At 41.5% G+C, this 13,837-nt stretch overlaps 1 protein-coding gene across 2 annotated transcripts in view; it reads right to left on the bottom strand.

Annotated features, from left to right (window-relative positions):
* SLC4A8 (solute carrier family 4 member 8) overlaps positions 1-13,837 on the bottom strand; it is a 122,962-nt gene that overhangs the window by 72,499 nt on the left and 36,626 nt on the right. For both annotated transcript variants that reach the window (XM_067464293.1, XM_060762798.2), the window contains exon 2: positions 2,779-2,860. In XM_067464293.1, coding sequence (XP_067320394.1) covers positions 2,779-2,860 — 82 coding nt within the window. The remainder of the gene's footprint in view (positions 1-2,778; positions 2,861-13,837) is intronic.

The raw sequence follows: 13,837 nt of genomic DNA, 5'->3' as shown, positions 1-13,837 counted from the left end.
GCCATTTTATGGCATTTCTTACTGACCTCAACATGGTTGGTGCAACTTTTTCCCTCTGGAAAAAAAGACCAACAGAATGGGATTTGTAGTTTGGTGAGGCATCAGTACTCTGGCAGAGAACGCTAAAGACCTTGTAAAACAGTAACTTCAAGGATTCCATAGCATTACACCGTGGCAGTTATAGTGATGTCAAATTGCTTGAATTCTACAGTGTACATGCACCCTAAGAGTGTATCTGTGTGTCTCCTAGGCTTTTTGCCATAAAGGAGCTCCATGAGAGCCTTGTTCATCTGCATCACGTGTACATAAAAAGATGGAACAGTTTGTGCTAAGGAATGGTTTTATTCAGAAACACATTTGAAATCGGAAGCAGCAGCAGGTGGCACTCAGAGGATAAATATTTGCTGCTCACAGTGGGAAATGCGCGTACTGTCACACAATACAAGTTAAAACACACTTTTGCATCTGAGAATTGATGCTATTTTACAGAGCTCTAGTGTTTGTGATGATGGGTCCTTACATACCACTGAAGAATCTGGGTTGCTATGAGTTTTCTGGGCTGTATGGCCATGTTCCAGAAGCATTCTCTCCTGACGTTTCACCCACATCTATGACAGACCACTTCTGAGGTTGTGAGGTCACAACTTCTGAGGATGTCTGCCATAGATGTGGGCAAAATGTCAGGAGAGAATGCTTCTGGAACATGGCCATACAGCCCAGAAAACTCAGAATGACCCAGTGTTCCGGCCATGAAAGCCTTCGACAACAATGTGTTATCTGGAAAATACATATTCTTCACTATTATTTCCCTCCAAAAACAGTCTCAAAATGACCACACAAAAAAAAGTGTGCAATGTCTCTTTTGTCGACATGGTGTCTCAATCTATTGACACTCTTTTCCCATTGTGAAGGGAAAAGTTTGAGTATTAATTTCATCTTTACGTCAAGTCTACTTACGTTGTATCCTTGAAAACTATATTTCACCACAGGGTCTATCCACAGAGTATATCTTCTTGACCTGCCTTTTTTGGATTCTAACCCACTAGCCCCCGGTGGCACAGCAGGTTAAACCTCTAAGCTGCTGGACTTGCTGACCAAAAGGTCGGCAGTTTGAATCCAGGGAGTAGGGTGAGCTCCCGCTGTCAGCCCCAGCTTCAAAAACATGCAAATGTGAATAGATCTATAGGTACCACCTTGGTGGGAAAGTAACAGCACTCCATGCAGTCATGCTGGCCACATGAACTTGGAGGTGTCTACGAACAACGCCGGTTCTTCGGCTTAGAAATGGAGAGAAAGATGGACACAGGTGCAGAGCCGGAAGGAGGTCCAAATTCTTGTGTGCATTTTTTGTTGCTGTTTGGTTTTTTTTTTGTTTTGTTTTTTCTTTTTCTTTTTCCCCTGCTGCTCTCGGTTTTTCTTTTTTTGAGAGTGCTGAGGTTATGTACAACCTGGGTTTTTTTTTCTTTTTTATTGCTTTCTTCCCATTTTTCCAACTGTTCTATCTTCTTTATATTATTCCCCCTCTTTCGTTGTAGTAGTAGTAGCTTATAAAAATTTAATAAAAAATTATAAAAAAAAGAAAAAAAAGAAATGGAGATGAGCACCACCCCCCAGAGTTGAGCACGACTTAATGTCAAGGGGAAACCTTTACCTTTACTTTAGCTGCAATCTGCTGTATCCTATTGGAACTGTATGGGTTTTAATACATGTCTGTGATTCCGTATACAGAACGTAGCATATCAGACCCTTTGACTATAATACAAAGGCTCGGCCTCTTCTCACACAATGAGCAATTTGTTTCCTGTTTCTCAGCCTCTCACTCAGAACTGGCAATGGATACGTAATTGTACCTAAGGGAATACTCTGGATATATGTTGTACAGACTCAGAACAGTTGCTCTAGCAGCAGCAACTCCTTGAGCAGATGGTATCATCTTCACCCTCTATGCTCGAGAATCCTGTATAGGATGCACAAGTGTCCTTCAACCTTGGAGCTATTTTCCTGTTGCTGTTTATCACAAAGATATTTTAACATGTCTTCCCTACGGGATTCCACAACCGAGCAAAGACTGATTTTATGTGTTTAAAAAGCAGGTCTTGTTCACATAGTATGAACTGCAGCTGAAAATATGATACTTCTGGTTTCATGGAAACTCCATCCTGCTTTGTGTAAATGTGTAAATAATGTCCAGTGTGGGTTTACATTTGATAACAGTACATAACTATCGTTCAAGTCCATCTTTTAGAAATACAACACTCCTAAAGAGTGTTGGGCAATGTATGACTCTCCAAAAGGTTTTTAAGCCTGACATTACAACCACATATGTTGGGTATGACTAAAGACACTGTAGTCCAAAAGCATCCTGGTGATCTACCCATTGTCCTCTCAGCTTTAAAAGCACCATATCACCAAAATTAACCTCCATTTCTAGTTTGTTTCAAAGGGGACAGATACCAACACAGGAGACCACACTGTACGTGAACTAAAGCATCAACTTGAAGACCTATTATTAAAAATTAGAGATCTCCAAATCCGAAAAACAAAAATTGCATTCTTTGAACAAAGAGCTCGGATTTTTGTGGGATTCTTTTCTTTCTTTCTTTAGCACAAAATACTGGAGAGTTTGGTTTTGTTACATATAAAATGCCTTCTACCAAATTTGGACCCTGCTCAAAGAGAAAGCCCGTTGTTCACAATGACTGAGGACCTACCACAAAAATGGCACAAGAGAAAGAATGCTGGGGTGGATGGAGACAACAATAAATTGTATTTGCTCACCTTCCAGTTCTTCTGGTTCATAATGAATATTGACCACATTGCTGGTGCCTCCCAGATCCACAACAGCCTCATCGTCAGGTCTCTGTTAGAAAAATTAATAAACAAATTGATTCATGCACAAATCTAGCCACTTCAAACTAGACTGAAGAACATTTAAACCCCTACTCAATCACACTCATGGATCCTATAAATTTCTATACATACATAAATGCTTTCTGCCCTGTTGAACAAAGGTGGAACTATGGGCAGTTCCACACAGGGCTTTAACCCACACCCAATCAAGTTTCTTAAACCTGATTGGATCCGAGTTGAAGTCCACACACCTCCCCCTAACATTTGCACTTTCCAGGAAGCAAGTATCGAGGTGCCCTGCCGGACACAAAACAAAAAACCACAGAAAAGCCTTAAGAAAAGAAAATAACTTACCTGGCTGCCATTTCCCCTTCTCTGGAGCTCTCCTGGCATGTAGAAATGACGTTCCAGGAGAAGGGGGTAGCTATTTCCCTCCCCCCCCTTCTCCTGGTGCATCATTTCTATGCGCCAGGAGAGCTCCAGCAGAACAGTAATGGCAGCCAGGTAAGTTATTTACTTTTGTAAAAGCTTTTTACAGGGGTTTTGGGAGCTGGCTGTCTTGGGTCTGTTGGCCTCCAGGAGCCCAAGAAACCCAATACAGCTGTGTGGATGGGCACTGGAAGTCACACGACTCAATCCCTGAGCCCAATCCATACAGTGCCCACAGCTGCAAAGAACCAGCTCTTTCCAGCTGTCAAATTACTTCAGGACAAAGCAGGTCTTTCCTGTTTTGTCCCAAAGAAATTTGTTTTTACCCGAGGCATTGTTTGGATGCCTTAGGGAAAAATACAGGAGGCCACGCATTTTGCGTGCTGTCTGGAGGCACCCCATGCATGTATAACCAGATCTTCTGTCTCTGACACACATTCACATTCTGTCTTATTTTCTCTCACACATTTAGTCTTTCTAACAGAACTAGAGAGAAATTCGGGTTTACGATTAGTCTCCCAGAGTCCCAGAACCAGCAGAGTTATGTTTGCTCAAACATGCTGGGAGTAGTAATTTTTAAAAATATTCCTAATTCTGGCACTATCTGTCTTTAGAGTGTTCTGCTACATGGAGAGCATTTTGGGAAAGCTAACACCATATGGATTAACTCTATGATAAAGTTGATTATAAAATCATGGGCCCAAGCAGTCATGGAATGTTCTTAATATTATTACAGTGGTCTGTTTTGTTTTAATTCATAATTATTTTATTGACAACATAGTAAAATCAGTTTCACCTCCAGAATGGAAGAACACTGGCACCGTATGGTTCTAGGCGGTTGAACAAACTTGAGTGTGTAATGCAACATCAACTCTACTCACTCCCTCATTTAAAAGTTGCCATTGCCATTTTCACCAATATGAAGTTGTATACTTTAGAAGTGCCTCATGGAAATCAATACTTAGATTTAAGGATTTCATTAAGATAAAACAAAATTTGCATTTCTGAAAAACTAAGTGCTAACTTCCTGGCTTTCTGACTGTTGTCTAAAGCTCACTCCGATCCTATGAGTCATTATTAAGGTTGGGAGCGGGGAGATTAAATTAAATGTATTTCTAGTACAGGTCAGTTTTGTGTTTATTCATTTTAAAACCTTTTTCTGTCATTTTTCCACATTAATAGGCCATTGCTTTTATTTCCCCTCCCCAATATGGATTTGAATGCATTCGCTTGCAAAAGCATATTTCTAAACATACTGTATTTAAATGTATGCATTTCTAAAATTTTTAACCTAAAACAGACATTTTAGAATATATTTAAAATGAGAGTATAACAGGGCTACAGAAATTCAGACAAACAGAAAACTTAATAGATGTCTTAAGTTCTGATCTGCACAAGCATATGATAGCTGGCAATCCAGTCAACTAACATCCAAAATCATGAAGACTAAATTCCTCAAGCATTGCCAGTCATACTAATAGCAGTTCATGAAAGGGTTAAGTGTTAGAGTACAAAAAGAAGAGGAGAAATTTAGTGTGGGAATAGATGTAATTTTTACTGAACTATTCCAGACCTCTCAAGATTTCATTCTGGAGGATTTTTACACCTAACTTCCACATGCAAAAGCCTCTCAAAACTACTGATCGTCTTCCACCATGAAATATTAGTAGAATGGCCTTGTGTTTAATTTCTGGTCTTTTTACAAGACTGCATTGTTCATATGACCCTCAATCCCTTTCACCAGTTGATCACTGGATTCAATTATTTGCTATTGAAGTTCAGTATTGCTCCCTGTCCTTTAACTATCCAGGTCATTATAAGTCATACAAATAACCATACTATCTGGATTGTTGTAGGGTTTTTTGGGCTATATGGCCATGTTCTAGAGAGGCATTCTCTCCTGACATATCGCCTGCATCTATGGCAAGCATCCTCAGAGGTAGTGAGGTCTGATCTCACTACCTCTCAGGATGCTTGCCATAGATGCAGGCAAAATGTCAGGAGAGAATCCCTCTAGAACATGGCCATATAGCCCGAAAAAAACCTACAACAACCCAGTGATTCTGGCCATGAAAGCCTTTGACAATGCATTAAAACATACTATCTGCTGATGACAGAAGCCCAACAACATTTGGAAGACCACCAGTTGCCCACCTCCGCTCTAAAGCAGGTTTTAGGCAATTTTTAGATGGGAGACCCTTCATGAGTTCTCTTTCAGGAAAAAGGTTGCATGTTACCCAAACACCACTGATTCTTTTCTCCACTTACTGTTTCCTCCAACATCTCTCTCACCAATGCCATTCAAAGATATATTGGTATTTTTGGACTGATGTGGAAGTGCCCCAAAACAATGCCTAACACCATTGTGTTAGGCATTGCCCATTCCAGAAATGGGCAACTGTGGTCCTATGGATATTTTTAATTGATATTTTCAATGTGTGATGTTTTGGACTGTGACTTCCACTAATTCCTCACAACTAGCTATGCTTCCAATGCCAGATAGAAGTGACAGACCAAAAATATCTGGAAGGCCACAACTGCCCCTTCCTGTTATGGACCAGTTTAAATGTCACAGAGAGTAAAAGAATAATGGGGATTTTTGTTTGTTTGTTTATTTATTTATTTACGACACTTATATGCCGCCTTTCTCACATCAAAGGGGACTCAGAGTGGCTTACAAGTCATATGTACATACAACATACTACATTATTAGCAGAGCAATAATACATCATTCATAATATTAGTATTATATAATATTATATTGTTGCTGGCGGAGGGGCTCTGATGTCACAGGATACAAGATGAAACTGTCTTCCCAGCTCCCCTTCTTTACTCTGGCCCCAGCCTTCTTGTCTCTTCCTTACTTGAAAGACATTTTACCCATATGTGTGCTAGGCCCAGCCATGTCTCCATAACCTCTGACTGTCCCAATGTGGCAGAGAAAGACTCAAATAATCCTCTATTATCCAACTTTATTAGGTCCTTTAACAATGCCAGTTTCCCTCTTTTCCTTCCACCTCGTGCTGGTGAATAAAAAAGTAGGCATTTAACAATTGGAGATGGAGCTAAGTAACTATTGGAACTGATTATACGGGTCCCGGAGAAGTAGGAGCCTTCCTAAATAAAAAAAATTTCAAGGAGTACTTGCATAACATGAAATCAGGAGATTTGCCAGTTTACCCAGAAAGAATATTCATTAATCAAAATGAGTCACTGAAGGAAAAAAATCTCTCTCATATCCTCCAACGATTTCCTGACTTGGCATGGACAGTCCTGGTTGTCATCTCACTTTTTCATTAATAAAATGTTTGTGGGGTATATATCCCTCTTCCAACCAAGTCAAGAGCATTTACTCTAAAATTAGTCTAATTTTCACTCCTTTGATAGGAGAAGGAAAATAGCCATCTCTGCAATTTTTTTCTGTCTATTACCTTTCTGTTTGTGCTTTTGGTGGTACCACAGTGGGGATGATACAGACCTACCGTTGTGGTTCAGACAGATGAAGATGAGGGGATTGGGGTTCCAGAGCATGGAAAGCGTGGGAGAGCGGTGGATGGTTCTTTCAATGAGGGACATAAAGGGGATTTTAGATCAAGATTCTGTCTGTAAAATGGGTCTTGAAAGTTAAACTGTTTCGGAGTTCAGCAGACAGGGAAATACAGTGAATGGTGGAGATGACTTTTCGCCTTCAAGCAGCTTAACAACTCTTGATAAAGGCCTGGAAGTCCAAAGTAGCTCACCTGAGAGAACAGGTATGTTCGACAGGCATTTCAGGCTTGATCTTAGGGAGAAAAACATCAAGCTCAGAAAATCAAAAAGCCAATGTGAGAAGGACGAGCAGAGAAAGTCTCACAAGCCTGAAAGTCAAGGTCAAATAAATGACTTTATGTTTTGTGGCCCTTAAATTAGAGAGAGTCTCTTTGAGAATTCAGATCAGGCAATGCTGCAAAAAAGTGAAGATCTCAAGTCCTGTTTCCAGTTCATGTTCAAGTTCTTAGGAGATTTGATTTATATTTTAAGAAGTTCTTATATCCTAGGTTTTGGATTCATACTCATGTTTTGATTCTTGTTTTTCTGGGTGCATTCTTGTTTCCTTGGATTTGTGCTCATGTTATGACTCTTGTTTTCCTGTCCCTTTTGGATTACTGCCTTTGAAGTGTTTTACTCCTCACCAGCTTGGTGGGCTTTTTACTTATTTACCTTTCTGACTACCTGTTGGATTCTGCCCTTCTTATTCTTGTGGTGATTTCCCCCTTTTATATGTACTTTTCTTCAATAAACAGACTTTTGGAATCCTGGTTGGTGCTAAGAGCAAGGTGGCTGGGGTGCAACACGTATAGCAAGAGAAACAGAAAGAGAATAGAGACAGTGTAGAGATTATGCTTTCAGAAACTGCATGTGTACAGTGAGCTCATAATCAAAATGTAGATATGCAATGGATCCAGGGACGGGAGGCTTGAAATTTAAAACTCAAATACATCCTTCATGTTATATAAAAAAATAAGACTATCAAAGCTTCACAGTGAGTACCAAGAAGCAAGTGCATCTATCTTCAGTCTTTTTGGTTTGCTGTCATGGAAGCTGGCTAGATCCAGAACAGGATCATTTCATTGAGATCAAAGGAGTAGAAACTGGACACATTTTAGTCAAGGCTGATAATGCTCTTCCTGGAATTACTCAGTTACTTTGCCACCATGGATCCGTCACTGCTGTTCATGCTTTATTTAACCTATCAAACTACAAATGGTCCTTCATGGAAGAAAAGAGGGCATTTCACAAAAGCAACCCACTTTTCTCTTTCCTGCCTCAATCTACAAATATGAGTTCTGCACAGGCATGTAGCCAAGGGGGGTGGCTTGAGGGGCTTCAGCCCCCCCCCCCCCCGAAATTCTCAGGGTGGTCTGCGAGAAGGCCTTACTGGTACATTATTTAAACTGTTATGTTTATTCATATCATGATCTGATCACCATGCTCAATATATCCCATGTGTATGGGGGTATTGGGGTAACGATACAAAAGGTTTGCTAGGGTAGACCCTCAGCGCCCCCCCCCCGAATCAAACTCACCTCCTCCCGAATCAAAATCCTGGCTACGAGCCTGGTTCTGCATATTAATTTTACTCAGTTATAATTTCATCACACTAGAGAAAAAACCCACTTAAAATCTTGTTTCTGCCTCCTCCAGAATTCTGGGGTTTGTAGTTTAGTGAGGCTGTTACAGGCTCCTCTCTAAACAACAAACCACAGAATTCTTCAGGAGGCAGCAACCAGATTTTAAGTGGATATTTTCTCTAGTGTGATGAGGCTAGGCTAACAGAATAATTTTCCTGTGGTCTGATGCATTACATTATTGGGCCCCTATTTTTATAAGCAGCAACATACCTCCTTTAACAGGTAGAATTTTGTCGTTGATGTATGCTTTCAAGTCATCTTTGACCTATGACAACCCTAAAGTGCATTATCCCAGGGTTTTCTTGGCAAGATTTGTTCAGAAGTGGTTTGTCATTGCTTTCCTTTGAGACTGAGACAGTCACCACCCAAGGTCATGCAGTGGGTTTCATGGCCAAGTGGGGATTTAAACCCTGCTTTCCTGAGTCATAGTCCAGTACTCAAACCACTAAATCATACCGGCTCTCATAAAGTCAAATTAAGGGGATATTAATTTTTATAACAGACAAACTCATGGGAATTTGCAACACTTCTACTAGCATGTTATCACATGCAAACATACAGACACGTTCAAATCTAGAAGAGAAGCACAGACTCAGCAGAAGGCAAAGTGAAATTGGGAGGAATATTTGTCAAGCTAATAAGTGGGAACAAGCAAAATAATAAAGGGACCTAAAAGCAATAAAGACAATTTTGAGAAGGTGCTCGAAATACAATAAGGGCATTGAACATGGAGAAAAAAAGATTGACATGGCTGAGCAAGCAAAATAAATGAAATGAAGGAATGGAGATGAGAAACAGATATGTCAATTAACAGAGCGCAATGATAACTGAAACAGAAAAATAGAAGACCACAATAGTATGAGCAGTATCGACAGAAAAAAATAGATTAGAATTTAATACTTATTACACAGGTGGAAGTCAGCATGGTGTAGTCAGTCAGCGTGTGTTAGTGGTGCGGTGCTGGACTAGGATTCAAATCCTAGCTCAAACACAGAAGCCCACTGGGTGACTTTGAGTAAGCTACACTCTCTCAGTCTCAGAAGAAAGCAATGGCAAACCCATTCTATAAACACCTTGATGGGTCACCTAAGGTTTGCCATGAGTCAGAAATGAGTTGAAGGCAAACAACAAGCAGTAAAACAGCAATGGGTTGAATGGACTGAATGGTCACGGGCAATTTGTCAACATTTCTCTACCTTTCTGTTCAAACCAGTAGTTTCTTATCAGTCTAGGACTGCAAACCATACAAAATAGGTGAGCCACAATATGTTAATCAATACCATTCCCTAACAACTTAACTCACTTCTAGTCAAAGTAAAAGTAAAGGTTTTCCCCTGACATTAAGTCCAGTTGTGTCCGACTATGGGGTTTGGCTCTCATCTCCATTTCTAAGCAGAAGAGCCGGTGTTGTCCGTAGACACCTCCAAGGTCATATGGCCAGCATGACTGCATGGAGCACCGTCCTTCCTGCCAGAGCGGTACCTATTGATCTACTCACATGTTTTCTAACTGCTAGGTTGGCAGAAGCTGGGGCTGACAGCAGAAGCTCAAGCCACTCTCCAAATTTGAATCTGCGACCTTTAGCAGCTCAGTAGTTTAATCCACTGTGCCACCGGGGGCTCCCTAACTCACTTCTACTATAGCCAAATATAAAAATGTTAATTACAGAAAGAATTAAAACGAAGACACCTTGGTCTGATTGAAGAAATCTCCACCAAGTAATCTACACAGTCACTCTAATGCTGTGTTTTATATGAAGGGGCCCAACCAGCCTAGGAAGGGAAATGTTACCTGCATTCTCCCTGGCAATTCAATGCTGTGCAACACTTGTGTGTGGAAGCCTGAAGTGTGTGAAGGCTAAAGACCCTGGCACTGCTTTCCTTCGTTGTGATGCATATGTACAGCAGATCTTAGAACAGTGGTTCTCAACCTGTGGGTCCCCAGGTGTTTTGGTCTTGCAACGCCCTAAAATCCCAGCCAGTTTACCAGTTGTCAGGATTTCTATGAGTTGAAGGCCAAAGCATCTGGAGACCCACAGGTGGAGAACTACTGCCTTAGAAGAACATTTCTTGTAACAAAGAATTCCATGCAAGTCTAATTTCAGGCAAATCCTATAGAATTCAATCTGACTTATTCCAGGATAAATGGACAAAGAAAATATATTTAGCAGGATGGGATAGAGTGATTCAAACTTATGTACGTCATCTCAAAGTCAGTGGATAAGGCATTTACTGTTATTGCAGAACAGAGACAGCTTGAGAAAGGCTATCCTTGGCTTCTGGTCTCCAAAGTTCTGACATCCGGGCAAATGTGCTGGTAATTTTTCATGCGTAAGACTATGACTAACTACTGTATGTGTTACTTAGCAGCAGGTTTCTTATCTTTGCGTAATGACTGATTTTCTATTTCCTAATTAATTCAGCAACACCCATCCTTTTCTTTGGCAGTCTTTTTCTTTCTTAGCAATCGCTACCTAGCAAACTGCCTTTCCCAAAGTTTATGAGTAAACCTATAAAAACAAAGCTTTGCAACAGTGATTTCATTCCTAGATACACATGCAATAATTTGGGTGTCACAAATATTCAAAAACAGGTAACAATGGGATGGCCAGACTTCTCCAGCCCAATCATACTACAAGGAGTGGTCCAGATTGGTTAAAGGTAAAGATCAAGATTTCCCCTGACATTAAGTCTAGTCATGTCCGACTCTGGGGGTGGCGCTCAGCTCCATTTCTAAGCTGGAGAGCCGGTATTGTCCGTAGACACCTCCAAGGTCATGTGGCCTGCATGACTGCATGATGCACTGTTACCTTCCCGCAGAAGCAGTACAAATTGATCTACTCACATTTGCATGTTTCGAACTGCTAGGTTGGCAGAAGCTGGGGCTAACAGCGGGAGCTCACCCCACTCCCTGAATTCAAACCACCAGCCTTTCAGTCAGCGGTTTCAGCAGCTCAGTGGTTTATTTATTTACTGTATTTGTATTCCGCCTTTCTCAGCCAATTGGCGATTCAAGGCGGTTTCCAACAAATCAGTACACATAAAAACATAATATAGATTAAAACATTAAACAGTATAAAACACCACAAAAGCAATAAAAACAACATCATTAGCGTCTCCTTATTATCAAGCATTGTCCAGTTCCATTGTCAAATCATTCGATTTCCTATATTAGCTACTCTGCATTTGTAAACGCTTGCTCGAACAGCCATGTTTTAACTTGCCTCCGAAACGTTAAGAGGGAGGGAGGAGATCTGATCTCCCTAGGGAGGGTGTTCCATAGCCGAGGGGCCACCACTGAGACGGCCCTGTCTCTCAAATGTACTTGTGACGAAGGCGGGACCGAGAGCAGGGCCTCCCCAGATGATCTTAAAGTCCTCGATGGTTCGTAAGGGGAGATACGTTCGGACAGGTAAGTTAATTAATAATAATAATAATAATAATAATAATAATAATAAAACTTTGTTTGTACCCCACTACCATCTCCCCAAGGGACTCGGTGCGGCTTACATGAGGCCAAGCCCACAGCACATCAATAAACAAAAGCAATAACAATAATCAATACAAAACAGTTAAAATAAACTCAAAATCAGAAAATACACAATAAGCAATAAACAATAACAATATCAAAAACATACAGCATTTAAAAACCTATGGCCGGGCCAAATGTAATTATTCAAATTTAAAATGAACAAGGTGTGGCAAATTAGAATAGGGTTTTCAGAGAAAGATGAGGGTGCACAGACAATCCTAAGTCAGTATTAAAGTGCATTTGAGGACATACTGCTAAGAGTTTTCCTTATTCTGGGAAGGCACACTGGAACAACCACGTTTTCAGGCTCCTCCTAAAGACTGCCAGCGTTGGGGCATGTCTGATGTCCTTAGGGAGTGAATTCCAGAGTCGAGGGGCCACCACCGAGAAGGCCCTCTCCCTCGTCCCCACCAATCGTGCCTGCAAAGGAGGTGGGAGTGTGAGCAGGGCCTCACCAGATGATCGAAGAGAACGTGTGGGTTCACACACAGAAATGCGGTCACACAGGTAGGCGGGTCCCAAACCGTTCAGGGCTTTGTAGGTAAGAACCTGCACCTTGAATTGGGACCAGAAAATGAACGGCAGCCAGTGGAGTTCCTTAAACAGGAGGGTTGACCGCTCCCTGCAAGAAGCACCAGTAAGTAACCTGGCTGCTGCCCATTGTACCAGTTGAAATTTCCTGGCCATTTTCAAGGGCAGCCCCACGTAGAGTGCATTACAGTAATCCAATCTGGAGGTGACTAAGGCATGGACCACCCTGGCCAGATCTGACTTCACGAGGTACGGTCGCAGTTGGCGCACGAGTTTTAATTGTGCGAAGGCCCTCCCAGCCACCGCCACCGCCTGAGCTTCAAGGGTAAGTGATGGAGGACACCCAAACTGCGGACCTATGACTTCAGGGGGAGTGTAACCCCATCCAGCACAGGTTGCCACCCTATACCCTGTTGGGCCAGAACCGTTTAGTGCTTTACAGGCCAAAGCCAGCACTTTGAATTGAGCCCGGTAGCAAACCAGTAGCCAGTGGAGCTGGCACAAGGGGGTTGTATGCTCCCTGAGCGCCGCTCCTGTTAGCAACCTGGCTGCTGTTCGTTGGACTAGTTGAAGCTTCCGGACCGTCTTCAAAGGCAACCCCACGTAGAGCGTGTTGCAGTAGTCTATATGGGATGTAACCAGAGCGTGGACTACCATGGCCAAGTAAGACTTCCTAAAGTACGGGCACAGCTGGCGCACAAGTTTAACCCACTGCGCCACCAGGGGCCAGACTGATCACTTCCTGCTAATTTCTACAGGTAACCTAATAAAACAGTGGTGGAATTATATTATTAGACTCCAGTTCTCAATAGCCTTCCCCCTTAGCTATGCTAGCTGAGCCTGGTGGAGTCTGAAGTCCAACGGCAAGAGCCACATAATTCCTGTGTTTAAAGACTCAGGAAGAGAGGCAGGGTTTTGTTTTCCTTTTTTTTGCAAAAACAAACCACTTTCAAAGGTAAAGCATACTATAACCAGCTACTAATTTTAAATGCAAGGCAGCAGTAACCTTTATTTTTAAAGCTGTTTTCTCTAGATCATCACTTCTATGAGCTTCTGCTGAGGAGCAATAAGCATGTCTGCTATGGCAACACAACCCTTTATGCTTCATAATGACAAGTTAATTCTAAAATCACACTAACACTGATTTTAGTCAGTATTATGGGTAACTATGGTAACTTAAACTCCATATTTTAACTAAATGGAAAATGGCAGTGAAAGGCCTAACAATTTCACTCTTCCTGGGCCTCCAAAGTGGTCCATTCACATGAACACAATATTTTTGGGATTTTTTTTTTACCTGTAGGTTCTTATAGGATGTCATGGCT

This window comes from Anolis sagrei, chromosome 2, assembly GCF_037176765.1.
Source record: "Anolis sagrei isolate rAnoSag1 chromosome 2, rAnoSag1.mat, whole genome shotgun sequence".
In the NCBI taxonomy this organism is placed as follows: domain Eukaryota; kingdom Metazoa; phylum Chordata; class Lepidosauria; order Squamata; family Dactyloidae; genus Anolis; species Anolis sagrei.
This window is presented reverse-complemented; position numbering and strand designations above follow the sequence as displayed.